Below are 26825 nucleotides of genomic sequence, written 5' to 3'. Positions count from 1 at the left end.
CTGGATACCTGCCCACAGATGCCATCTTGCTGACCCTCATATCACACAATGCAGAGAGTCTCTCCCGCCCCCATGGGAAATACAGGCCAGGGCTGTGGGAACGAGGAAGGAGAAGGGCGGGGCAGGACCCGGGGGACTCCGTGTGTCTGGTTGCTGGGGAGCAGGAGGAGAGGCAGGATGCATACCTTCCACCTCTCCCCTTGGAAGCCGGGGCCAGTGAACAAAGCGGGGCTGTGTTCCCAACCACGGAGGCCGCAGCACCCCCACACCCAAGGACAAATACCGTAGCCCTTCCCAAAGGGGTGAGTCACCGCAGCTCCAGCGAAGGCCAGGCTCCCTCCCTGGCCCATTCCCACAACTAATGACGGTTTTGGCAGCAGCACCAGCCGCCAGATAGAACTCGGGACTGATTGATGGTGGGACTGGCACAGGACTCAGGTTATGCTCAAAGCAGAGGCACGCTCAGAGGGGGAGGTGGGAGCCCATCTCTGTCTGAGTCCTGATGGACGTGGGGACGGAGGGGAAGCTGTGGGGAGGTGTGATGGCAAGCAGGAACGGGAGAATGGGCCAAAAAAACAACTCGGGCGCGCGGGGTCTGGACGCTGCGGCTTGCCTACCAGCTGTGCCCAGCGCGGCTGTCTGAGTGAAATCCCGTTAAAATGCAGTCTCCCTAAGCTGCCTGGGTGGCTATAATGCACCAGCAACAACAAAGGTTTGGGGCGAAAGCCCTCACTCTCCTGAGTTCCTACCCCTCCCCTTGCTATCTGAGCCGCTTTGGGCAAATCATCTTATTCTTTGGAGCCAGAAGGCTGCACTCAAGATTCAATGAGAGAGTGGAGCAACACTAAGTGCTGAGCAAATGTAAAGGTTTCTGTTTGTTTTTGAGGTCTGGAGAGAGTCCAATGGTGTGGAAAAAGTAGACTAATAAGAATAGGAAGAGCTAGCCCTGGCTGGTTTGGCTCAGTGGATAGAGCATCGGACTGTGGACTGAAAGGTCCAGGGTTCAATTCCCTTCAAGGGCACATGCCTGGGTTGTGGGCTTGATCCCCAGTGGGGGGCATGCAGGAGGCAGCTGATCATTGACTCTGTCATCATTGATGTTTCTATCTCTCTCTCTCTCTCCCTTTCTCTCTGAAATCAGTAAAAATATATATATTTTTTTAAAAAAGAATAAGAATAGCCGAAACTGGTTTGGCTCAGTAAATAGAGCGTCGGCCTGCGGACTGAAGGGTCCCAGGTTCGATTCCGGTCAAGGGCATGTACATTGGTTGCGGGCACATCCCCGGTAGGGGGTGAGCAAGAGGCAGCTGGCCGATGTTTCTCTCTCATTGATGTTTCTAGCTCTCTATTCCTCTCTTTTCCTCTCTGTAAAAAATCAATAAAATATATATTTAAAAAATAAATAAAAATAAAAAAGAATAAGAATAGCTAAATTCCTCAGGGGTGTATATAGGCTAAGCACAGTCTAATCACAGTGACCCTGAGATTGCTCTGTCCAAATGGAAGCTGTTGGCCTCCTGAGGCTGTTGAGCACTTGAAGTGTGGCAAGTCTGAAGTGGGATGTGCCATACATGTGAAAACACACGTAGGATTTCCAACTTAGTAAGAAAACATATAAAATATACCCTAATCACTTTCATGTCAATTACATGTTGAAAAGGTAATATTTTCTACATATCAAGCTAAATAAAATACACTATTAAAATTTATTTCACCTGTTTCCTTTTCCTCTTCTTACTGTGGCTACTAGAAAAAATTTTAACTATGCACACGGGGCTCACATGATATTTTTATTGGGCAGGACGGTGCAAAGAGGTATGGGACTGTTATCATTTCTATTTTAGCGTGGGAGAAAAGGATGCACAGAAAGGTTAAGCGACTTGCCCAAAATCACACAGCTAACACAGGGTATGGGGCTCTCAAGCCTTTAGACTCAGTAAGAGGAGATTTGTGGCCCTCCTTGCTGCACAGCCCAGAGGCTGGGGATATAAAATCTAGGGCTATAACGAAGCAAAGAAGGAGATCACTTTCCTAAATTATAGACGAGACTGCATCCATCTGGGAAAATATGATTTGCCTAATGCCCTGTAGGTGTCCTCTCACCTGCTCCACAAGTTCGGTCCACACCCTGTCTCCCCGCTCCCCCGGCCAGTATGGCATTGAAAACCTACAGGACACGACTGAATAGGGCTTTGGAATCTCCAAGACCTGGTTCAAATCCCAGGCCTGCCCCAGTTTCCTTCCAAGAGGGACCATGGACCACTTCTGGGGCTGATGGGAGGAGACAGCGAGATGGTGCCTGCCTGGCACACAAAATATCAATATGTTCAAGACAAGCAACGCCCCCGAGGGCACCCAGGCTGAGATGGGGAGGGGGCGGGGGGCGGGGGGCGGGGGGCGGGGGGCGGAGGGGGCCGTTACCTGAGGTTCTCCCCTCCCTCGGAGCACTGGAAGTCCAGGCCTGCGGGCTGCGAGCTCACAAATGATTTCAGATGGGACAGCTCCAAGGCCCGCCATATGTCTTCCTCCGAGGAATTGCTGAAGGGGTCTAGGTTCATACGCAGGGTCCCCGAGAACAGAATGGGGTCCTGGGAACACAACAGGGTCTTAGAGGGAGGTGGCTTGGGTCCCACAAGGAGCGAGCAGGAGTAAAAAAGAAGGGGGATTTGAGGTGGCAGCATCCCCCCCCCGCCCCCCCACGTCCGCAGCCCTCCAGGAGGGAGGCAGTGGCCACGGAGACAGAAAATGCCTGTGGGGAAGTGATAAACCCCAGCTTTGCACATCACTAAGTCCTCCGCTAAAGCGGGGACCCGCGTGCTAATCTGGCTCCGAAGTGTCCGGTCAGCAGAAAAACACCCCAGAGGAGCTAAAAGAGGGAAATGTCATTTAGAGCCGAGAAATCAGGAAGCTGGGATAGAACATCTTGGAATCAGGATGCTGGAAGTGGCCCTAGGGTCCTGGCCCCATTTGCTGGCCCAGAAGGTTGTGACACAGGGTCTGATGGGGCCGGGGCCCCTCTGACCCTCCCGGATCCACAACAGGTGGCCACTCTGTGGCTCTGCTCCTGCTGTGTGGCTCTCCAGCCTTAAGGTCCGGTCTTGCCTTGCGGAACAGGGCTGGGGTCCGCCCCCCCTCCGCAGGGTCACTGGCCAGTGTGGCCCGTCCACGCCCGGTGCGTACCTGGGGGATGATGGTCAGCTGAGAACGCAGGTCATGGAGCCCGATGTCGGCCACGTTGAGGCCGTCGATGCGGATTTCGCCCCCCGCGGCCTCCAGGAGGCGGAACAGGCTGAGGGTCATGGATGACTTGCCAGCCCCCGTGCGGCCCACGATCCCCACCTGGAGGGAGGCCCAGGGGTCAGTGGGGACAGCTCCCGGACTCCCCAGGAGAGGCCAGCAGACAGCTGGGATGGAGCACCCCCTCTTTTCCCCACGAGGGGTACAGTCCCGTCCCAGCACGTGACCCCCCCAGGCGCACCTTCTCGCCACCGCGCACGCGCAGACTCAGGTCCTTCAGCACCAGGTCCAGGCCGGGCCGGTAGCGCACGGAGTAATTCCGGAACTCCACCTCGCCCTTCGTGGGCCAGCCTGCAGGAGGGCGGCTGCCCTCCACCACCCAGGGCGCCTGGCAGAGGGGAAGAGGAAGAAGAGTGCAGGTCACACAGCAGGAAGCCAGCCTTGCCTGGAGGCAGGGGAAGCCAGGCTGTCAAAAAGGCAAAGCAGCCCTGGCTGGTGTTGGTCAGTTGGTTGAGGGTTGTCCTGTGCACCAAAAGGTAGCCGGTTTGATTCCTGGTCAGGGCACACACTCAGGATTCCAGCTTGATCCCCAGTATGTTGCGTGCAGAAGGCAACCAACTGATGTTCCTCTCTCTTCCTCTCCCCCTCCATCTGTTCCTCCCAGCAAAGACCTCTGGTTGATGCTCCATCAGGATGGAATGAATAAATGAATCCATAAAGAGCCACCTGAACAGCTGGCTTTGGAGCTATAGGGATGGTGGGCTACTGAGCACCCTTCTCCAGCTCTTCCAGACTCCCCCACCCCAGGTTTGTCCCAGCACCCACCTCGGTCTCCGTCTTGGAGTACTCCTTGACTCTTTCCACAGCCACAATATTCGTCTCCAAGTCTGATAACATCCGTATCATCCAGTTCAGAGAAAATGTCACCTGGCCAAAGGGACTGGGCATCAATAGGGTGACCTCTCCCTCCCCGCCCCCTGCATGGCTTTGGGAGGAGTTCCTCTCCCATCAATGACCCCGGTGGGCCCGGACCAGTCCATAGGGTGTGCCTAGGGCTCTAGTCATCACTGCAGCGCTGACCGTGACAACACAGACTTAACCAAGGGCCAGCGGGGCTAGCGTTTCCCAAGCTTTACTATGTATAAGCCAGGCTTCCCAGAGGACCTTGCTTCGGAGCCAGCGGGTGTGGGGGAAGATCCTGCGTTTCTAACAAGCTCCCAGACGATGCTGCCACAACTGGTCCTGGGACCAGACTCTGTGCGGCAAGGAGTCTTGATAGACACTCAGGATCCCGAGCCCCATCCTGGGCGACTTAGAGCAGAATCCGCATTTTAACAAGCTCTCCAGGTGATGTAGCTGCCCAGGACAGCATGAGAAGAATGTGATTTGCTTCCCAAAGTCCCAGTTGCCAGCGGTGACCTGCCCAACCCCCATCCAGCCCAGGGCCTTTCCCTGCAGGCAGGGGAAAGGAGGGGTCTCCCAGCCCTATCCCCAGGAGCCGTCAGGGCAGCGGGCCTCCTAGACTGTGTGCTCAGGCAGGACCAGTTCTGTTGGTGGTTCGGGGCCACGTGCCAAGATAAAGTCTCCAGCACCCCGAGGTGGAGCATCTCCGCTGGCTCTTAGAACATGTTGTTCCTCCCTCCACCAAGGCCTGCTCCCCCAGCAGTCCCATCCCCTGCTGGGGGAGTGGCTTTCCACGCTTGCCTGGAGCTCACCACCCTGTGAGGGAACCTGGGGCTGGTCCCCACATGGGCAGGGCGAGGCGGCGCTCGGGAGATGCCCGTGGCACCTGTGTGGCCCTGCTCTGCGCCTGGAGCCCTGCATGCCTACCTGTAGGGCGTAGGACACAGAAAGGCCCACCATCCCTGGACTCAGGCTGCTCCTCCCAATCACAGCGAAGAGTGCGGCAAAGAACACGACAAGGTTCCCCATGAACTCCACTCGGACCCCCAGCCACCTGCAAGGACCGGACAAGGAGGAATTGGGGCAGAAGCAGGGGAGGGATGGTGGGACAGGTTTCTGCTTAGGGGGGAAGGAGGGGCTAGGCCCCGGGACCCTGCAGAGCCCCCGGTGGAGCTGCTGGAGGAGCAGGGTAGGGAGGAGGCTCTGACCTGTTGGAGGAGATGCTGGGGTAGCAGCTCCTCTGGTTGGTGTCCACCTTAGCATCGCTGATGGCCTCAAAGGCCTGGCTGCGGCCGTAGGCCCGGATGACGCTGGAGCCGGTCACCGTCTCCGAGAAGTGCGAGTACACGGGCGAGCGGCTCACAGACTCCAGCCGCTTCAGCTGCCGGGAGGTGGCCACGTAGAAGCGCTGACGGGGGATGGGGAAAGAGCTCGGAGTGAGGACTATGGAGCCCCAACTCAGCCCTGTGTACCCTCTGAAGCATCAACGATCTCTCTCTCTCTCTCTCTCTCTCTCTCTCTCTCTCTCTCCCCTTTCTTCTCTGAAATCGATAAAAATATATTTAAAAAACCCACAAACAACAACAAAAAAACCCCCATCCATATACACATACGTTTAGAAATGTATAAAACCAAGGAAAGAATAATATGTCTCAAGCTGTTAGCAATATTTTATTTTTATTTATTTATTTTTAAATATATTTTGTTGATTTTTTACAGAGAGGAAGGGAGAGGGATAGAGAGTTAGAAACATTGATGAGAGAGAAACATTGATCAGCTGCCTCCTGCACCCCCCCCACTGGGGATGTCCCCGCAACCAAGGTACATGCCCTTGACCAGAATCAAACCCAGGACCTTTCAGTCTGCAGGCTGATGCTCTATCCAATAAGCCAAACCGGTTTCGGCGGCAATATTTTATTTTAAAAATAGCCAGCAGGAACGCGTTCTGGATTTTTTTTTTTTTTTTTTTACACAATTTACAAGGATTTCATTTGATCCCTGCAACAACCCTACCAGGCAGGGTCTGTGATCCTACGTTTTACAGGCGAGGAAAACAAGTGGCAACGAGAGGAAGGAACAGACTACATCCCAACCAAAGCCAGCTGTGACCCTGGGTTCTGCCTTTCCTGCGCCTGGCCTGGCCTGGGTCCTCAGCCCTCACAAAGCCCCGCCCACTCAAGCGCCCGCCCTCCTGACAGCCACGCCCCCGCCCCGTTCCCCCCTCCCCCGCCCTCCCTGCCCCCACCCTGCCCTCCCTGCGCACCTGCACCAAGATGTAGAAGGCAGCCAGAGGCAGGGTGACCACGGCGAAGAGCGGCGTGCTGGCCACGATGACCACGAGGGTGGAGATGGAGGTGTAGAAGGAGCTCAGCAGCATGAGGATGGTGGGGGCCAGGGCCTCGTCGATGACGCAGATGTCCTTGGAGAAGCGGTTGAGGATGCGGCCGGAAGGTGTGGTGTCGAAGAAGGACTGCGGCGAGCGCATCTTGTTGTGCAGTAGCGTCTGGTGGAGCAAGCACGCAGCCCGGACGCAGCCCACGACCATCATGATGGACGACAGCACCACCAGGAACCCTGCGGGGGGCGGCAGGGGGGCGCTCACTCTTCTGGGCGGGGGTGGGGGGGGGAATTGCAGGGAAGGGCTAGGCGGGCTCAGAGGCAGGTGGACACTAGAGCGGGTGAGGAAGGCATTGGGGCTGGGCCATGGCTGTGACGGTGAAGGGAAGGGCATGGTGTGGGGCCATGGTTGGCAAACTGGGGCTCCAGAGCCAGATGCGGCTCTCTGGCCCCTTGAGTGCGGCTCTTCCACAAAATACCACGGCCTGGGTGAGTCTATTTTGAAGAAGTGGCGTTAGAAGAAGTTTAAGTTAAAAAAAAAAATTGGCTCTCCAAAGAGATTTCAATCGTTGTACTGTTGATAGTTGGCTCTGTGGACTAAGGAGTTTGCCGACCCCTGGATTGGGGGACCCTGCACCTCAGGGGTGAGAAAGGGGGGGGCGGGGCTCCTGGAGTCCCTTCCTGGTAATCTCTGCAGGCTCACCTTGCAGAATGCCCAAGGTGGCATAGACACCCAGCCTCTGGGTAGTGCTGTTCCGTCGGCCATCCTCCGTGGCCTCGTTGGTCCAGGCACTGAGCCACATGTTGGCTCCGATGGCAGCTGCGCTTTGCCCCGCGTACAGCAGACAGATGACCAGCGTGGTGCAGAGCCCCACAGCCCGGGCATAATCCCAGAACACGCTCAGCTTCACCTGCACGGCCGCGGGGGTCAGGGACGGACGCCCGTGAGCCCCAGGAGGGATGCTGGGGACCCGCCCATCCTCCCCGGGCCCTCCCTGTCCACCCTGCTCACCTTGCCCGTCTCCATCTTCTCCTCTTCAATCAGCGTCCCGTTTGCCTTCGCCTCTGCCGCCTGCGCTAGCTTTTCCGCCGGCCCCAGGCGCCGCCGGGGCACAGGCCGGCCCTGGCCCTCCCCCTCCGAGGACATGGTACTCAGCTGTCTGTGGGGGCAGCTGGTCAGGCCCCGAGAGGAGGCCTCTGACTCACCCGCGGGACAGAGCCCCAGGAGGAGGGGGCGGGCAGCCGCAGGGGCCCCGGGTGTGTGTCGGGGAGGATGCCCATCCACCTGCACCCCCCCTGGCAGGGCTCGGGGAGCCCTGATCCAGCGTCCCAGGAGGCCTCGCGCTCCTGGGAGCTCACCTCATAAACTGCTTCTGGACCTCATAGAGGACCGGCTCGTTGTCCATCAGGTCTGTGTGGCTGCTGAGCGTGTCTTCAATCAGCAGCACCTCCTCATCGTCCACCTCCTCCAAGGCTGCTGCTGGGGGGGAGGAAGGAGACAGAGGTCTGCTAGCTCCCTACCGGGCCCATCTCTACTTCAAGGAAGGAGCCTGAATGGCAAGCTCAGGAGGACGAGAGGGGTTGAAAGGGCAGCAAGAACAAGAACGACAGAAATAAGTGACCGATTCTGTGTTGGAAAAGGAAAAGGGCAGCAAGAAAGACATAGCTGAGGCCGGAGGGGAAAGCCCCCCTCAGGGGCTGTGGAGAAAGGGACTCCAATGTGAGGGTTAGGAGCGTGGGCTGTGGAGTCAGACCGGCTGCGCTTCCTTCCATCCTCACTGCCTGGCTTTCGGCAGGCATGGGAGATGGGATAATAATAGTACCCACTTCATCATGTCGTCGTGAGAACTAAAGGAATGGATGTGTGTCAAGTGCTTAGCAAGGGGCAGAGCCCTCAGGGACTGCTCACGGCGTGTGAACGGCACACACAGCAGCAGGCAGGAAAACCCCGGGGGAGGCCAGTGAGCCAGCCCAGAGTTTGGGGTTGGGAAGCTGAGACTGGACGACAGGGGGCGAGGATGGGGATGTGCCATGAGCCCTGGGACTTCAGTATGTTTGATGAGGCCCTGGCTGGTTTGGCTCAGTGGATAGAGCATTGGCCTGGGGACTGAAGGGTCCCAGGTTCGATTCCAGTCAACGGCATGTACCTTGGTTGCAGGCACATCCTCAGTGGGGGATGTGGAAGAGGCAGCTAATTGATGTTTCTAACTTTCTTTTTTAAAAATATATTTTATTGATTTTTTACAGAGAGGAAGGGAGAGAGATAGAGAGCTAGAAACATCGATGAGAGAGAAAAACATCGACCAGCTGCCTCTTGCACACCCCCTACTGGGGATGTGCCCGCAACCAACGTACATGCCCCTGACTAGAATCGAACCTGGGACCTTTCAGTCCACAGACCAACGCTCTACCACTGAGCCAAACTGGTTTCGGCTGATGTTTCTAACTTTCTATCCCTCTCCCTTTCTCTCTGTAAAACATCCCCCCCCCAAAAAAAAAAAAAAAACCACAAAAAACAAAAACTCAATAAAAGATATTTTAAAAATGTTCAACGAGGACAGAATTTTTTCTATTTGTTCACTGCTATCCCTCAGTGTCTAGAATTGGGCCCGGCCTTAGTCATTGCTCAATAAATACGTGCTCCTAAATAAATGACATAGGCACCAAACCATGGACCCAGGAAACAGCCTGGGCCCTTATGCCCCTTTGACACCTGGGAAAACAGAGGCTTGAGGGCGCCCAATTAGGGAAGGGGAAGAGGAGGGACTGGCGACGTCCGGTTCCCTTTCCCTCCTGGTGATGTCTGACCACCACACAGCGGGTCCACGTTCCCGGAACCTCCCTTGCACAGCATCGGGCCTGTCCACAGACCCTCAGAGACCCCGAGGCGGGGGGGTGCTGGGAGGGTACAGGGAAAGGGAGGGCCAGGGGTACCGGTCCTGCTGTTCTCCTCCAGGCGCTCCTCGCCCTCATCCGGCGCGTAGTTGTGCAGGAAGTTGGCAAAGGAGCCGTTGCGCTGCAGGAGGGCTGGGTACGTGCCCACCTCCGACACCTGCCCATCGGCGAGCACGACGACGAAGTCTGTCTGGGGCAGGAAGCTGATGCCGTGGGTCACCAGCACCCGCGTCTGGGGAGAAGGCAGGGGCCGTCATTCCCACAGCCCTCAGCACTCCCCCAACCACAGGCACAGGGCCCCGGAGTGAGGGTGAGGTACCCATGTGCCAGGGAGCCCGGGCAGGCACATCGGGGACTCGCCCCGTGCTCACCACAGCAGGCTCAGTGCCTTTGGGCTATGAGCTCCCATCCTACACTCCTGCTTCTCACATCCCTGCGCCTCCAAGTCTCACCCAAACCCCTTGGCCTCCACCAGATCTCGCCTCAGCCCCTCAGCCCCCTGGAGGCCTCACCTTGCCAGCCAGCACGCCTTCCGGCCCGATGACCTTGTCAAAGATGTGTTTGGCCACGTGGGAGTCCACGGCTGACAGCGGGTCATCCAGCAAATAAATGTCAGCATTGCTGTAAACGGCTCGGGCCAGGCTGACCCGCTGCCGCTGGCCCCCAGACAAGTTGATGCCCTGGATGGGGGAGAGAGGAGGGAGGTGGGTCCCGGGAGGAAGGGGGTCAGAACAAGGGCCCTCATAATCAATAAAATTAAAAAATAAATAAATAAAAAGTAAAAAAAAAAAAAATAGAAGAGCTCTGAAAAATAAAACCATTATTCTTCTTACTTCATATAGGGAGAAACAAGAGAAACAAGAAGGCAAGTAAATTGCTGAGTTACCTATCCAACTAAGAGTTAGAGAGCTCTAACTGGTTTGGCTGAGTGGATAGAGCATCGGCCTGCAGACTGAAGGATCCCAGGTTTAATTATGGTCAAGGGCATGTACCTCGGTTGTGGGCACGTCCCCAGTAAGGAGTGTGCAGGAGGCAGCTGATTTATGTTTCTCTCTCATCGATATCCCTCTCCATTCCTCTCTGTAAAAAATCAATAAAATACTATATAAAAAAAAGAAAAAGAAAGAAAGAAAAAAAAAAAAGAACAAGGGCCCCGTCCATTGTCGTTCAGCAAGGCACACCTCTGAATTCACATTTCACATGCCTGGTCCTGTCTCCGTGAAGCTGTGAGGTCACGGAGAAAGGGTGGTGGCTCTCGGAGTCCTCCTGGGACATGCGAGGACATCCTGCCTCCCTTGCTCCATCACCCTGCCCAACTGGTTCCCGCCTGCCGCCCTCCTGCTCTGGGAAGCTGGAACTCCCCAGGCGGTCCCTAGCGGACCTTTGGCTCTTCTGTCACCCAGACAATTTGCAGGTGACTTTCATGACAATGAGCTCATTTGGTCCTCAGGTCATTCCTTCCAGGGAGGGGCTGTTAGCCCCACTTTATAGATGGAGAAAGGAAAGCCCAAGGTGGTAATGACTTTGTCTGGGTTCCTGAACAATGAAGGTCAGAAGCAAAGACAGAAACCCAGCAGCAACATCAGAATTCATCAACCCTGACTCCTTCAGGTGCCAGAGGGGAGGTAAGATCTCTCCTTAAACCCAGGAGGAGGAAACTGATGCAGACAGCAGCAAGGCTGGGCCCAGAGGGCAGACCCCATGGTACAGCCTGCTTTCCTCCCACCAGCTTTCCTCATCCTTCCAGCCCAGCTCTTAGGGGTACCCCGAGAAACTGAGGCGAGCAGGTGTTGGATGGGAGCTGGAGGGGAGCATCAGGTGCAGTGACTGAGGCATGTAAGAATGCCTGCATTCAACCAACCAGTCTTTCCTGAGTGTCTACTATGAGCTGGGCCCTAAATCAGGTTTGTGTGGGGGGAGGTCAGAGTGGGTCCAAACGAGATAGGAAGGAGGAGTTGTGTCAGAGAGGGCGAGGTCTTCTCTGGGTTCCTATGACCTTGAACTTCTACTTTCCTATCCCCTCTGCTCAGGCTCAGGTCCTCATCATTTTTCCAAATTGCCAGGAGGGCCTCCTCACTGGGCCCTGTGCCTTTGGGTCCCAAGCAGAGCAGCTTTTCAGCTGTCCCAACTTAAACCCTTCATTCAAAACGTGAATATCAAGATAAATAATGAGCCCTGGCCAATATTCTCAGTGGGAGCATCAGCCCCCAACAAAAGGGTCACATGTTTGATTCCCGGTTAAGGGCAGGTTCAATCTCTGGCCCCACTTGGGGTGGATGCAGGAGGCAACTAATCCATGTGCCTCTCACATCAATGTTTCTCTCTCTCTCCCTCCTGCCTACTCCCTTCTACTCTCAATAAAAGTCAATGGAAAATATCCTGGGGGGAGGATTTAAAAAATAATAATAACAACAAGTGCTGGCCATTGTGGTTCAGTTGGTTGGGCATTGTCCTGTGCACTGTGAGGTTGCCAGTTTGATTCCTGGTCAGAGAAGATGCCCAGGTTTCAGGCTCATTCCCTAGTCAGGGGCATGCAGAAGGCAGCTGATAGATGTCTCACTGTCACATCAATGTTTCTTTCTCTCTCCATATCCTTCCTCTCTCTCTATGGGATCAATAATTAAAAAAAAAAAGATAAATAACAATGATACTGGATTATAATCCATTGGATCAAATAAGAATCTTGAGCCCATATTGATATAAAGAAATTAATGAATAAGTAAAAAAGACAAAGGAGGAGAAAGCTTTTTATTAGAGTCAAATGCCAACTAATAACTAGAATGAATGGAGCTAGAAAGTTAGTATTTGGCAAACATCATAGTAAACACTGACTCAGGTGAGAATCATCAGTGAAAGTTTTGAAATAAAATGATCAATGAAAAGACATGCCTTCAGTCAAGTGATCAAAGTTAACACTGTTAATAAGTAGACATCACATGCCTCCTAATACGGTATACCAAGGAGGACATAATATTACTCCTTTAGAAATTCCCAAAAAAATATACAATCTGCATCTAACCGTGTTCAAATTGAGAGACATTCTACAAAATACTGGCCTATACTTTTCCGAATTGTTAAGGTTCTAAAAGACAAAGACTGAGGAATCATCCAGATTGATAGAGAATAGAGAGATATGACAAGTAAATGCAATTCATGATCCCGGATTAGATCCTAGCCCAGGAAAGAAAATAGCTAAAAAAAGACATTTCTGGGACAAATGATGACATTTGAGTACAGACTGTGAATTAGATAGTAATATTATATCAATGTTAAAATTTCTGGATTTTGGTCATTCATCAATGGTTATATAAGAGAATGCCACTGTTGTGAGGAAATATAGACTCAAATCTTTAGTATTAAAAACAAAACAAAACAGTGCCTGGCCAGTGTAGCTCAGTGGATTGAGCGTTGATCCATAAACCAAGAATTCACTGGTTCAATTCCCAATTCCTGGTCAGGGCACATGTTCAGGTTGTGGGCTCGGTCCGCAGTGGGGGGCCTGCAGGCGGCAGCCGATCGATGATTCTCTCTCATCATTTTTGTTTCTATCTCTTTCTTCCCCTCGTTCTTCTCTGAAATCAATAAAAATACATTTCTTTAAAAAGAGTTAAAACTCTTAGAAGAAAGCGCTGGGACCGGTTTGGCTCAGTGGATAGAGCGTCGGCCTGGGGACTGAAAGGTCCCGGGTTCGATTCCGGTCAAGGGCATGTACCTTGGTTGCGGGCACATCCCCAGTTGGGGGTGTGCAAGAGGCAGCTGGTCGATGTTTCTCTTTCATCGACGTTTCTAACTCTCTGTCCCTCTCAATTCCTCTCTGTGTAAAATCAATAAAATATATTTTTTTTTTAAAATAAAAAAATAAAAAAAACTCTTAGAAGAAAGCATAGGGGAAAGTTTCATGACATTGGATTTGGCCATGATTCTAGAATATGACACCAAAAGCATAGGTAACAAAAGTAAAAATAGATAAGTTGGATTATATCAAAATTAGAAACTCTGTGTGAAAAGACACAACAGAATGAAAAGGCAACCCATAGAAGAAAATATTTCTAACTCATATATCTGATGAGGGGCCAAAATCCAGTACAGTAAGTCCTCTCTTATTGTAGGTCACTATGACTTTAAGTTAAATGACATATGATGAAACCAATTGATATAATCGATGTAAATAAGAGCTAAGTTCCTACAGGATGTCATCATGTCATAACAGAATAACACTGAATGAAATAGTATTATTTTGGGACCCTCCTGTATACATAATGAGCTCCTACAACTCAACAAACGAACAACTTGATCAAAACATGGGCAGAGGATTCAAACAGACATTTTTCCAAAGAAGATACACAAATGGCCAATAAGCACATGAAAAGATGCTCTGCATCACCACACCCCAGTAGAATGGCTACGATAAAAAACCAAACACAACTCCTCTCCCTCCCAAAAGCCACAAGTGCTGGCCAGGACAGGCATTGGAATCCTTGTGCACTGTTGGTGGGAATGTAAAATGGTGCAGACACTATGGAAACGCTATAGCAGTTCCTCAAAAAAATAAAATAAAATTTTCATATTATCTAGCAATTCCACTTCTGGGAAATAATCAAAAGAACTGAAGGAAGGTTCTCAAAGAGATATCTGCACACCCATCTTCACAGCAGTATTATTCACAATGGCTAAAAGGTGGAAGCAACCCAAGTGCCCACTGAAAAATGGATAAACCAACTATGGTCTCAACATACAATGGAAGATTATTTAGCCTTAAAAAGGAAAGAAATAAATTTTTTAAAATTGATTTTAGAGAGGAAGGGAGAGGGAGGAAGAGACAGAAACATCAGTGATGAGAAAGAATCATTGATTGGCTGCCTCCTGCAGGCCCCCCGCTGGAGATTGAGCCCGCAACCTGGGCATGTGCCCTGACTTGGAACTGAACCGTGACCTCCTGGTTCATAGGTTGATGTGCAAACACTGATCCACACTGTCCGGGCAAAAAGGAAAAACATTTTGACAGGTGCTATAACAGGAATGATACTTGAGAATGCTAAGTGAAATAAGCCAGTCACACAAAAAAGACGCTAAATGATTCCATTTATATGCTGTACCTGGAGGAGACAAATGCATAGAGACAGGGAGTAGCAAGGTGGCTGCCCAGCACCGGGGAAGAAACAGGAGGCAGAGCTGTTGTTTAATGGGTATGGAGTTTCAGTTTTGCAAGATGAAAAGAGTTCTGGAGATGGATGGCTATACAACATGAGTCCACTGAAAAATGGCGAGGATGGTAAATTTTATGTGCCATGTTGCAACAATTAAAAACAAACTAAAAAACAAACGTTCACTGATAGCCCATGTTTTTTAGGTAAATGTCAAAACCTTAACCAAGGTCTGCAAGGCTCCGCCTTGCCCTGTACCCTTCCCCTGCCCCTGGCCTCCCCTTCCTAACTAGCCTGTCCACATTCCTCAGCTTACACCTTCAAAGGCTTTCCATTCCTCTTGGTAAAAGCCACCATCCTTATGGTGGCCTGCAAGGCACTGTGCGAAACAGCCGCCTGGACACCTCACTGACCTCGTCTCCCCCTCCTATCCCTGCTCACTCCTCTCCTCCTGGCCTTCTTGCTGGTCCTTATGTGCCCAATCCCATTCCTGCCTCAGGGGCTTCGCACTTCCTGCTCTCACTGCCTCTAAGGCCCGCTCCCCCCCCCCCCCCCCCGCACCCCTCCCACCCGCCAGAGCTCCAGGTCCCCAGATAAGGCCCACCCTCTCCCTTTATTCAAGTTCCAGTTCTCACTGAGGCTTTCCCAAGGTAACAACACAGCCCCATACGCATTTCCATTCCCTTCTCTGTTTCGTTCTTTCCCCCTTAGCATTTACCTAAAATATTACATGTTTCACTTATTTATCGTGCTTATTATCTCTCTTCCCCACTAGAAAGTAAGCTATATGAGGGCAGAGATGTGAGACTGGTAGTCACTACTGTGTAATATTGCCTGGGGAATAGGTGTGTGTTAAAATCTGGTGAATGAATGAGTGTGTATAATAGATGAATAGATGAATGAGAGCTCTTCTTCCTTAGCTGTTAAGTTCGGCTCAAAAAGTGATGCTTTTCCTTATGCAGTATTCCCCTCCCTGCCCTCCCTTCCCCTGCACAGGCCTTCAGCCTGGCGGGCAGGCATTCTGCAGCCCCCACCCATTCACAAGTGGGCCTCACCCAGTAACGGATCTATTTCCCCAGTGCCTAGCACAGAGCTGACATGATATATTTACACGGATGTGTGAATGAATGAATGAATGAATGAGTGCATGCATGGGCCTGGGCTGGGCTGAGGTGGGCAGTTGTATATGCTGACTCCCTGGGGGATGTGAGGCTATGGACCATGTACCTTCTCTCCAATCTCTGTCTTGTCCCCGCCAGGCAGCACCTCCAGATCGGCTAGCAGGGCACAGGCCTCCAGGGTCCGCTGGTAGCGCTTGGGGTCCAGGGCTTGGCCGAAGAGCACATTGTCCTGCAGAGTGCAGTTCTGGATCCAGGCCTGCTGGGGCACGTAGGCCACGGAGCCCTGGCCACGGGAGAAGCCCACGGTTACCAGGGGAGTCCGCCAAGCTTCCCTTCCCAGGAGTCCCTACCCTGCTCACCTTCACATGCACCTTGCCTTCCAGCTTCTCCATCTCTCCCAGGAGGGCGGACACCAGGGAAGACTTTCCGCAGCCCACGGGCCCTACCATGGCCACCAGGGCCCCTTTGGGCACCTGGATGTCAATGCTGGGAGACAGGAGCCCAGTCAGAGGCAAAGATCAGGTGTTTGATTCCCGACCTTCCCCCTGGAGACCCAAACCCTTCCTTCTTCCAGACACCGCCCTGGCCACGGAGGCTCTTCCTGCTTTCCGGGACAAAGACTTGGGGGTAGGGTCGGGGGCAGGTTTTGCTATTTATTGATCTGAATTTTGGCCCCCTCTAGGCAGCTAAGAAGGGTGGGAGAAGCTGGTACCTGTGCAGGGTTGGGGGCAGGTCCTGGGCCCAGGTGAAGGTGCCATTGTCTATAGTGACTGCATAGCCTGGGAGGGTCAAGGGTTGCACGGTCAGGGGAGTGGGGCAAGGCAAGGGGGAGGCTAGGAGGGAGAGGTACGGGGAGCCCTGGGGAAGGGGCCAAGGGGAGAAGGCAGGGAAGCTTGGGACGCAGTGAGAGAGACAGGAAGTCCTGGGACAGGGGCACAGGGAGCCCCAGGGAAGGAAGGAGAGTGGGGAGAGCCTGGGGAGGGAAGAAGGACAGGAGAACAGAGAGAGGAGGGCAGAGGCAGGCGTAGAGCTAAAGATATGAAAGAGGAAGCAGAGCGGGGGTCACGAGAGAAAAGTGGAAAGCTCAGAACGAGGGTTTCCTGGAGCAGGGCGGCTATAAGAGCAGCCCAGGCAGGCGTGTCTGGACCTGGGGTGATGGTATTTCTTTCCACACACTGGGGGTCAAGTTCATCTTGGGTCAGGAAATGCTGGATCCGTTTCAGAGACACGCTGGTCTGCAGGAGGGCGTGTGTCAGCCCCAGAAGCCATGCTTTTTCTATCTGCCCTCTACTCCCCCTTACACTTGCCTGGCCCTCAACTTCCTTGGGTGGGAACAGGCCCCGTGAAGGCCCAGACACTGGGGGCCCTCCTGTGACTGAGTCTTCCCTGGCTCCCGCTGCCAAAGACAGAGTCCGGGTTGGTGAGAGGAGATTGTCTCCAGAACTCAGGCTTCCAGGGACTGACCTGACCTCCTCTGATCCCAAGTGATCCCTGACTCCAATGACGTCATTCAACTTTGAACAATGTCTTCAACATGTCGGATGGCCCCCTCCTGATTCCAGTAACTCTCCTTGATTATCCCCTGCACCTGAGTGACCCCAACAACCTGCCCTGGCTCCAGCAGAACCCCCAGCCCCCCTGGGGTTACCTGGGTCAGGCCGCTGATGAGCTGGGGCAGCATGCTGAGGGGGTTCTTTAAGATGTTGAACAGAGACACGGACACAAAGGCCTTCTCGGCATCCAGCACGTTGTTTGGGCGCACAGATACGTACACCCCGAGGGTGATGAGGGTCACCTGGAGAGCCGTGGGGGTGGGTGTCAGGGCGGGGTGTGCTGGGCCCAGAGGCCTGGGCTGCCCAGGTGGGAGGAGGGGGAGGGGAGGCCAGCTCGGAAGGAGAGCCTCACCAGGAAGGGGGTGCAGATCCAGGTGAAGATGGAGATGGCGTGGAGGTAGGCAGCCTGGCGCAGCAGCCGCAGCTCGCTGTGCCGGATGCCCTCCACCTGCTCCAGGAAGCTGGGCTCCCAGGCGTACAGCTTCAGCACCTTGATGCCCCCCAGGATCTCGCTCATCAGCTTGATGCGCGAGTCCTTGAACTTCATTTGTTCCACCTGTGGAAAGAATGGCCGTGGCAGGCTCCACTCCCCAACCCGGACCTCCACCCACAGGGGCTGGTACCTTCCAGGCACTGGCCCAGGCTGCGGCCGGCGGGCTGCTCACCATCCCTCCTCCTTCCTCCCTCCTCCCCTCAGGGCCTGTGCTGCACCTTAGCCTGGAAGGCCCAGCCCCGTCTCCCCTCTCCTCCCGACAAAATCCAGCTCCAGCCTCGGTACCCGGGTCCTGGTCCCTCCCAGGCAGCATCCTCTGTCCCCTCCCTGGGACTCTAGGACACATTGTGCTTTCCTCTGGTCCCCAGCGAGATCCTGCCCCTAATCGAGGGCACAGCCCCTCTTTGTTGAGAGCCTACTATGTGCCAGGCCACGTGCTCTCAATGATGAACAACTCAAACAAGGCCCCAGCCTTCATGAAGCTGACAGTTTGATGGGGAGGCAGGTGGGAAGCAAACAATTTCCTAAATAAATGCCTAATAAATTGGTATGGGTGCTCTGAAGGGAAGCAACGGGATCCTGTGAGAGTCCAGGAAGTCAGAATATGTTGGGAGGTGGGAAAAGAGGAGTGGGACAAGCAAGGGAGGAACAGCAGCCCAGGGAACAGTATGTAAGGTGGCCCAGAGGCACGTAAAGCTCAGTGCTTTGGAGAAACATAAGGCCAGACTGGCTGAAATTTGGCCATATCCCAGGGGGTGGGGGTAAGGGCTTGCAAGGTGAGCAGGGGACCTGGTAGAAGGTCCCAGGGACTCTGTCTTTTATTTGATGTGCAGAGGCTTCAACACTGAAGGCTTCAACAAGTGTTTGCATAACATAAAGGACCGGATGACTGGCTATCCACAGGCAGCACAGGGTGGCAGGAGAAGCGCTCGTTAGAACAGAAGATGCAGGTTCAAGTCCTAGCTCTGCCTGACGAGGGGCTGCCAGCATCTCTCTGGGCCATGGCTCCTCAGCTGCAAAATTCGCGTTTTCCCCCCCTAAAACCCTGTCGGGGTTGTTGTGAGGCTAGCGTGAGCTATGGTTTGTGAACGAGACTGGTAGCCATCCCTAGTGAGTCAACAAAATAACCGAGGGGCCCCAGGAGAGTGAATGCCCTTCCCCAGCACCGGGCCAGGTGCCCAGGGCAGAAGCAGCACCTGTGACAGTGCCCACCTGTAAGGTACGCATCTTCATGGCCACAACTCCATTGATTGGGATCAGCAAGACCATGAGGGCGACGCCAGCCAGGATGGAGGGACCCAGTTTCTGAGGAGGCACAGGGTCGTAGATAAGACAGATAACCAACGTATATACGCAGACAGAGCCCAACAGACAGAGGCTTATTGATCTGAAACATGGAGATGGACACAGAGAGAGGGCCTAAATGCCTTCCCACAGATGCGGTCAGCCACCAGCTAATGACAACAGAGAGACACAGACAGGCAGACACAGAGGGATGGCCACACACCCAGGAGGGCAAATACAGTCAGACAGGGACAGTCAGTCCCACACACCCTGCCTCCGAGTCTCTCTTCTCTCCTCTGAGATCTTTGAGAAGGATAATCATCCAGGTTGGAAAGACTTGGGTACAGACACTAGCATCCTCCCAGGCATGACCCTCACCCCAGATATCTAGGGAAGCTCTTGTGTCCATGAGGCAGCCCCTCCACGGACCCAGGGAACCATCCCTCGCCCTTTCTCAGTGAGGTCAAGGTCACAGGAAGGGAGCAGGAGTCGGGGTCTGAGAATCACCTGCCAGAGGAAGTAGATGGCCAGGACGATCTGCAGAGGGCCTGACCACAGCATGTTGAGGAAGGGGGCAATGTCCGTGATACGCTGGGCATCCACTGACATGAGGTTGACCAGTTCTCCCACCGTGGATTCACGTTTCACAGAATTGGTGATGACCAGAGCCTGCAGGTAGACAGCAGCTGATGAGCTGCTCCCCAAGCCAGGCTCCCCAGCACCCCTGTGCCCTGCTCCAGCTGACCTTCCTGTAGATGACGCCTATGATCCCCGTGCGAAGCCTCAAGCCCATCACAAAGATGCAGTGGTAATACTGGTGCAAGATCAGGGTCTGCATCACGGAGCACACGAACATCAGCCCGGCCACCAGGAAGCCCCACCAGGTGGGGGCCGTGGGGTTTGAAATAAATCTGATCAGGATGCTGCGAGGGCGGAAGAGAAGCATGAGGGTGGGGAGGAGGGCTCCCCAGACTGCTCCCTCTCCTGCCCTCCCCTTTCTCCGTCAGCCTCCACTCTGTCCCCAGCTCTGAAACCTCCCAGGTGGGGGCTGCTTCCCACTCCCCAGAGCCGGGGGACTTAGCCAGGTGCTGCCTCAAGTCCATGACCCTCCATCCTCGCCCCCTTCCGCCTTCACCTCCTTTTCTATCTCCTGTAACTCCCACTGCCCCTTCCTCCTATCACTCTCATCACCAGCCTCGCCTGCCTGCCCTTCTTGCCTGCTTGGACCACAGGGCAGGAAGTGATGCCATGTGCTCTTGGATTTGCCCTTCCTGTGCCTCCCCAGAGATCTACGGCGTTGACCATACAGACTCTTGCCCCTCAAATCCATCCTCTCCAACATCTGCCAGCCCCAGTGCCCCCTGGTGACCTTCTCCAGGGCCCTATCCACCTCTCCCACAGCCCTCTTTACTTCTCTAATCTTCTGGCCCCTCCCCCTCTCTGCTCATCTTAGCAGTTACCCACTTAACTCATCCGCTGAGAACTCCCCACCAACCTTCGGTCCATGTGGCCAAGACTCAACTCACCACCGTGCCCAGTGCTCAGCCCCCTCCTCCCCCAGAGTTCATCATCTCAGCAAAAGGTCCATGTCCTCCAGTCACCCCGGCCAGAACCCAGTCGCCCTTGACGCTTCCCTCTCCCTGGCACGCCCCCCCCCACCTCCAGCGTCGCTTTGGAATCCTATCTCATTCCTGGCCTGGGCTCTCCCTACCCTGGCTGGCCCACTTCCATCTGGCCACCTGCCCTATGTCCCCCACACCTCTGGCTGGGAACCCTTCCAAACGCAAAGCGGGTGCCCCTCCCCGGCCGCAAATCCTTCCAGGATCTCCCTCTCCCTTTGTGTTTTTTCTGCCCCTCCCTCTGCATTCCAGCTCTTTGAAACACCTGCAGTTCCTGAGTCATACTGTCTCAGGCCTTTGCCATTTCCCCTCCTTCCTCGCCTGGCTCCCTAACCCCTGCTTGTCCTTCCAGGTCTGATAACCTCTCTGGCCTGCAAATGTCCCTTGCTCCTTCCCAAGCTGGCCTCTTCACCCCTCCTGGGGTTGTCCGGACACCTACTACACCTCTCATGGGTTTACACACTGCTTTCTCCCATAAGACGTGAAGACTGCCAAAACCGGTTTGCTCAGTGGATAGAGTGTCAGCCTGTAGACTGAAAGGTCCCAGGTTCGTTTCCGGTCAAGGGCATGTACCTTGGTTGTGGGCACGTCCCCAGTGTGGGGTGTGAAGGAGGCAGCTGATCGATGATTCTCTCGCATCGATGTTTCTAACTCTCTATCTCTCTCTCTTCCTCTCTACAAAAAATCAATAAAATGTATTAAAAAAAGAAAAAGACACGAAGACCATAGCTCGTCGGATGTCTGCATCCCTAGCATCTGGCACCATGTGAGTACCCTGGGGCTCAATAAATACTCAGTGAATAAATGAGTGCATGAATGGAGGGGTGAGGAGTTGGTGGTTCGGCAGCTAGGTAGCACTCTTTCCCACCCCCTCATTTGAGATCTCCTTCAAGTCCAAGCCCTGTGATGGAGGAGAGAGCTAGCGTCTGGAAAGAATGCGGGAGCTGGAGATCAGAGCCCTGCACTCAAATCCATCTTGGCCACCTGAGTGCCCTTGGGCAAGTCACTTCACTCGCTGAGTTTTTGCTTCCTTGGTTGTTATTTTGGTTTATTTTGTTAATCCTCATCTGTATTTTCCATTGACTTGTAGAGAGTGGAAGGGAGGTGGGGAGGCAGAAAGAGAAACACCTATGTGAGAGAGACACATGGATTGGTTGTCTTCTGCACCCACGGGTGCTGGGGAGGAGCCTGCAAGCGAGGTATATGTCCTTGACCAGGAATCAAACCCAGGACCCTTCAGTCTGGGGGACAATGCTCTATCCGCTGAGAAAACCCGGCTAGGGCTGTGTGTGTGTGTGTGTGTGTGTGTGTGTGTGTTTTAATTTAGTTTTTTGCTTCTCGTTTGTAAAATGGGAATAGGGACACTTTGTAGGATTTAAAAAATGTGAATGCATTCACCTGGGAGCCTGGCACAAAGTATGCACCTGGCAGATAGAAGCTGGATGTGAATGGGGACACTGAGGTGAGAGGCGTGGCCATGCCGAAGGGCACACAGAAAGTGGAGAGAGCCCCTCTGGTTCCCGGGCTGCGGCTCTTCCTACATGTCCTCCCGTCCTCCGGGCTCAGTCCTCAGGGACGGCCCGCCATCCCCCTGCCCAGGGAAGGGCTGCAGCGAGAGGGAGGGAGGTGAGACCTGAGCAGCTGCGGGTTGACGAAGGAGAGCAGGTCCTGGATCAGCATGAAGCATGTGCTGATGGTGAAGCCGGGGCCAAAGGTGACCATCAGGGCCTGCAGGAAGGAGGGCTTCCGGGGCCTGGGCCGGCCCCCCAGCAGCTCCTCATCCTCACTGGCCACTGTCTTCCCAGATGCCGCTGCGGCCTTGTGTCTGGTCAGGGAGGAAGGAGCAGTGGGTAGGAATGAAGCCAAGTGCCTGGGGTGAGTGGGGAGGAGAGGGGAGCTGCTTCCTTGACTTTCAGGACTGGTAGGGGGATGGGCAAAGTGACTGTCCAGGTAACTCTCCAGGAGACTCTGTCCTCAGGTGATGAGGGGGTGTGAGTGGCACCCTAACTGCTGTCTAAGGACGGTAACCCAGCAATGGCCAGCCTCCGGCTTGCTGCTGCCACCCAGGGAGGATGCTGAGAGGGAAGGGATGCATGGCCTAGTTACCAGGGAGCTGAGCAGGGAGGGGGTAGAGGTGACATGGAGATGCCAGAGGAGTGACCACACAGACTGGGGGGCTTCCCAGAGGCTCCCAGCCTCGGAAGAGGCTGACCAAACTCAAGCCTGTGGCTCCTCCAACAGCCAGGTGGTAATCAGCGCTCTGACTGAACATCACTGAAAGCCTGGGGAAGGGGCCGTCCCGGGGTCAGCAGCGGGAGGGAGGGAGGGAGGACTCAGAGCCCCAGCTCTTGGCCGGTCAGGAGGCCAGAGACGGGTTTCCTGGTGGGAGACTGCCAATGGGAAGGTTTCTCAGCTGGAGGGCCATCTTCTCCTCCAACCCCTGCCTCTCCTGAGGAAAGTCCCTGGACTCTGCCCTTCACTCGGGCCTGGTGGTGCAGTGGTGAGAACAGTGGGGCCAGACAATGGGGTGTGGATTCCAGCTCTGCAGGCCTGCCATGACTAACGAGGGGAAGGGACTTTGGGTGCCCCATTAAGCTTCTGTGTCCCCAGCTGTAACGAGGGGACAACAGAACGCACAGCGTAGGGCTGCTGGAGACTGAGCTCCTCTCCATGCTCAGGGCCGTGCCTGGGGTAGCATCAGTGCTCCGGAAGTGGCAGCCATTCTCTGGCCTCAGCAGAGGCGGGGAGAGCTGGCCCACCCAGGCCCGAGGGTCCCTCCTCAGGACCTCCTACCCCTGCTCTTCTCCTTACCCTCTCCCTGCAATCATCCCAGGCCCAGCAGCCTCCCCTCAGGTGCATGAAGGGGCCAGGAGGAGGGGTGTGGGGACGGGAAGGGCCTTACTGTGCTGCCTGCTTTTGCTGCTTCTTCCAGGCCTCCAGCAGTCTCTGCACCACCACCTCGGAGCGATTCTCCTTGTTCAGGGACCAGAGGTCCTGGTCTTCCAGGGGGCGCCGGTAGCCAAGGATGGCCAGCCTGGTGGGGGGGTGCGGGGGGGGGGGGCAGAGCTTAGCAGCCTGGAGCTAGGACCAGGGTGTCCAGAAGGAAGGGGCTCCCTAGGGAGGTGTCTCCTTCATTGCCACAGGGAGCAGGCTGGAGGCCACGGCCTCCCATCCCAATTCCTATCTCAGCCCCCTTCTCTCCCTCTTCCCCGGATGCGCCGTGGACCTCTAGGGCTGGTGATGAAGTGCACGCTGGCTGGGGCCCTCTTCAATGCAGCACGGTTAGCGAGCTGTCACTCAGGTCTCAGGCACAGTTATCCTGCCCAAGCCACTCTGACGGGCGGCCAAGGAGATGCCAGAAGAGCGCAGAGCTAATGGAGGGCTCCTTCCAGCCCCTGGGCCTGTCCTCGCCACCTGCCAGACGCAGGGCTGGCCTGTGGCCTTGGCACTCAGCCTCCAGCCCCAACAAGCAGGCTTCCCCATCCTCTCCTGCCCCATGGCCACTGAGGAGGGGGTCTGGGGCAGAGGGCCCAGCTCCTGGACTTCCAGCCTGCTCCCCTTCCGCCCTCTCACCCCCCATCTCCTGGAGCCCTCCCTCCGGCCCAGCCTAGAGGAAGAGCCGACTCACTTTGTGAACCACCAGAAAGACAGGCGGGAGAGGAAGCCAGCGTCCGTCTCCGGGCAGGGGTTCTGGACGGTGAGAGCGGAACGGGGAAATCAGGAGCGCCCGCACCCTCTCGGGCAGCGTAGAGGGAGGAGGCCCCCTCGCCCTCCAGCTCCAAGCCCAGGTGGCACGTGTGGAGGTGACCGGGCTTAGGAGGGACTGGAAGGGCCGGGAAGGGCTGGCTGAGGGCCGGGCGTGGAAGCTCCACTCCCACCCAGCCTCCGTGGGAAACTCACAGGGTCCACGTTCTTCGAGGAGAAAAGCGGTGGCTTCTCCCTGAAGCAGGACAGGATGAGGGCACAGAACACCAGGGCGAAGTAGATGTAGAAGGTGGTGAAGCGGAAGGGGTCCAAGATCTTGCCCTGGGGGGACAGCAGGGAGGAGCATCAGAACACCAGGCTCCTCTGGGGGGTGGGGGAGAAGTGGGTTACGAGGGGCCTTTGTTCCGTGAGGACTTGCCCTGCCTCAGGCGTTGTGCCAAGCACCTCGCCCACATCACCTTGTCCAGCTCCCTTGTCTCCCCTACAAGACAGGAAGCCTTTGACACCTGCTTCCCAACTGAGGAAAGAAGCCCCAAAAGGCTGAAGGGTGTGCCCAAGGTCACACGGAGAATAAGGGGGCTATTCCAAGCCTGTGCTGATCAATATACTTGACAGCCTCCCCCTGAGATGGAGAAATGGGGAGATGCTAGAATGCCTCCCAGGGTTCCCGCCACCCACTGTCAGCCCCACCGCAGACCAAGAGGGAGGCCAGGGACGGAGGAAGGTGGGAAGAGAGGGGAGAACAAGACCATGGGACTTCCAGGGGAGCCAGAACTCTCCAAGCCTGTGTCACCTCACAGAAACCGGCCATTGGTAGAGGCTACAGAACAGGCCCCTGCACTCTCACGATTATCCACAGAGGGCCCCATTCCCCCGCCTTACACTGGTCCTCCGCTGGCCCCCCTTCCCCGCTCTGTTCTGCTTCCCTGCGGAGATACAGCAGGTAGAGGACAACACAGAAAGGGCTGAACCCCAGGGGGAGACCTGGGAGCCAGCGAGGAGCAGAGAGGAAGGAGCCGGGGGCCAGCAGTGACCTTGACCCTGAGCTCACCTCCTAGTCAGGTGTGGATGGGCAGGTGCCCCTCTTCCTCCTTACCTCCACCGTGGCTGAGAGGATCTTGGAGCGGAAGGGGATGATGGCGCAGACCACACACAGGAACCAGAAGATGATGAGGACCCCCGAGGACTGCACCCCCTGCAGCCGCTCATACTGGATCAGCAGGGTGGCCAGCAGCTGCGCGCGGAGGGCGGGGGAGGCGGGGCTGGAGCACACACATCTGGACCTGCCTCGCTTCCACCCCCTCCCGCGGTCAGATGTCTGTGGGGTCACTCCCAGCCTCTTCCCATTGCCAAGGTGTCCAGGTTCTCCTCACAACCCCATGACCCACTGGAGACCCGCCCCGACTCAGCTTCCAGGGTCCCCCACTGACCATGGTGACCCCCACCACCAAGGGGGTGACAAAGAAGACGGGGGCGGGGGCCCAGCCGTGGACCAGGCCATGGAAGGAGTAGAAGAGGTCAGCCCAGGAGACACACCACAGCAGGACACCCACGACCTACAGAGAGGGCACAAGTTGGGGGGACAATCACTTCTTGCTCCTGAAGCTACCGGACCGGCCTGGGCCTGGCCCTGAAGGCTGAGGTGGCCCCGAGGGCTGAAAGCTTCTCCAGGGCGGGAGAGCCCTGACGGAAACTCTGCTTGCGCCTCCCCAAGCAGGGGCTGTACCAGCCAGCTGCAGACTCCCTTGGCAAGCTGCCCTGGCCCCAGCAGCAGGTGGCGAGGCTGGGAAGTCCTGTCTAGCTGCTGAGGGTGGGGGAAGGGACTCATTCAAAAAGAACACCCCCTCCCGGGGCCCCCGCCCTGCCTGCAGGAGAGCCCCCAGCCCTGACCGTCTTGAGCCTGGAGAGGTGGGAGAGGACGATGTAGCCATGGTGGTGGTGCCGCAGGTAGATCAGGTAGCAGGGCAGGGCGGCCCACAGGTAGATGCAGGGGACCCAGGCCAGCAGGGAGTTCTGGAAGCAGGGAGTGAGGTCCGGGGTGTCTGTATGCAAGGACAGGTTGGCGTCCTGGGGGCAGAGGGAACAAGTCAGCGCTCTGGCCACCTGGCAGCATTGGGCTCTCCCTCTAGGGTGGTGGCTGGGCCAGAGAGACACTCCATGCGCACGGGGGCAGAGGGGGGTGAAGATGAGAGAGTAAGTGTGCCAACAAGCACGTGTTGTCCCAAGGGTGAGCTCTCCTGGAGGTCCTGGTTGCCCCATTTCCTCACATTCTCCCTCTCAACTGCGGTGTAATTTAAATACAAGAAACCGCACCCATTTAAAGTGCACGATCCAATGAGTTTGACAGGTGCACCCAACCGCCAAACCGCCGCCCCAATAAAGACGGAGATTTCACCGAAACCGGTTTGGCTCAGTAGATAGAGCATCAGCCTGTGGACTGAAGGGTCCCAGGTTTGATTCTGGTCAAGGACACATCCCCAGTAGGGGGCGTGCTGGAGGCAGCTGATGGATGTTTCTAACTATCCAGTTTCCCC

General features: G+C 55.4%; 1 protein-coding gene across 3 annotated transcripts in view; it reads right to left on the bottom strand.

Annotated features, from left to right (window-relative positions):
• The window catches only part of ABCC3 (ATP binding cassette subfamily C member 3), a 39665-nt gene that overhangs the window by 2487 nt on the left and 10353 nt on the right, over positions 1-26825 (bottom strand). The window contains exons 2-29 of one of the 3 annotated variants that reach the window (XM_036451152.2): positions 26182-26358; positions 25722-25847; positions 25388-25525; positions 24487-24612; positions 24215-24276; positions 23489-23620; positions 22220-22411; positions 19713-19890; positions 19475-19636; positions 18896-18988; positions 17543-17746; positions 17286-17432; positions 16785-16872; positions 16350-16416; positions 15997-16123; positions 15744-15920; positions 9885-10052; positions 9412-9604; positions 7837-7957; positions 7490-7637; positions 7181-7388; positions 6404-6714; positions 5349-5548; positions 5068-5194; positions 4063-4164; positions 3479-3625; positions 3181-3339; positions 2422-2588 (exon numbers count right to left, since the gene is read on the bottom strand). In XM_036451152.2, coding sequence (XP_036307045.1) covers positions 2422-2588; positions 3181-3339; positions 3479-3625; positions 4063-4164; positions 5068-5194; positions 5349-5548; positions 6404-6714; positions 7181-7388; positions 7490-7637; positions 7837-7957; positions 9412-9604; positions 9885-10052; positions 15744-15920; positions 15997-16123; positions 16350-16416; positions 16785-16872; positions 17286-17432; positions 17543-17746; positions 18896-18988; positions 19475-19636; positions 19713-19890; positions 22220-22411; positions 23489-23620; positions 24215-24276; positions 24487-24612; positions 25388-25525; positions 25722-25847; positions 26182-26358 — 4247 coding nt within the window. Of the gene's footprint in view, positions 1-2421; positions 2589-3180; positions 3340-3478; positions 3626-4062; positions 4165-5067; positions 5195-5348; positions 5549-6403; positions 6715-6773; positions 6848-7180; positions 7389-7489; positions 7638-7836; positions 7958-9411; positions 9605-9884; positions 10053-15743; positions 15921-15996; positions 16124-16349; positions 16417-16784; positions 16873-17285; positions 17433-17542; positions 17747-18895; positions 18989-19474; positions 19637-19712; positions 19891-22219; positions 22412-23488; positions 23621-24214; positions 24277-24486; positions 24613-25387; positions 25526-25721; positions 25848-26181; positions 26359-26825 lie in introns of those variants that run through there. The other 2 variants (XM_036451153.2, XM_036451154.2) reach the window with 2 other exon arrangements.

The sequence above is a fragment of the Pipistrellus kuhlii genome, unplaced genomic scaffold, assembly GCF_014108245.1.
Source record: "Pipistrellus kuhlii isolate mPipKuh1 unplaced genomic scaffold, mPipKuh1.p scaffold_m20_p_22, whole genome shotgun sequence".
Taxonomy (NCBI): domain Eukaryota; kingdom Metazoa; phylum Chordata; class Mammalia; order Chiroptera; family Vespertilionidae; genus Pipistrellus; species Pipistrellus kuhlii.
The sequence above is the reverse complement of the archived record's forward strand: the minus strand, read 5'-3'. Positions and strand labels throughout refer to the sequence as shown.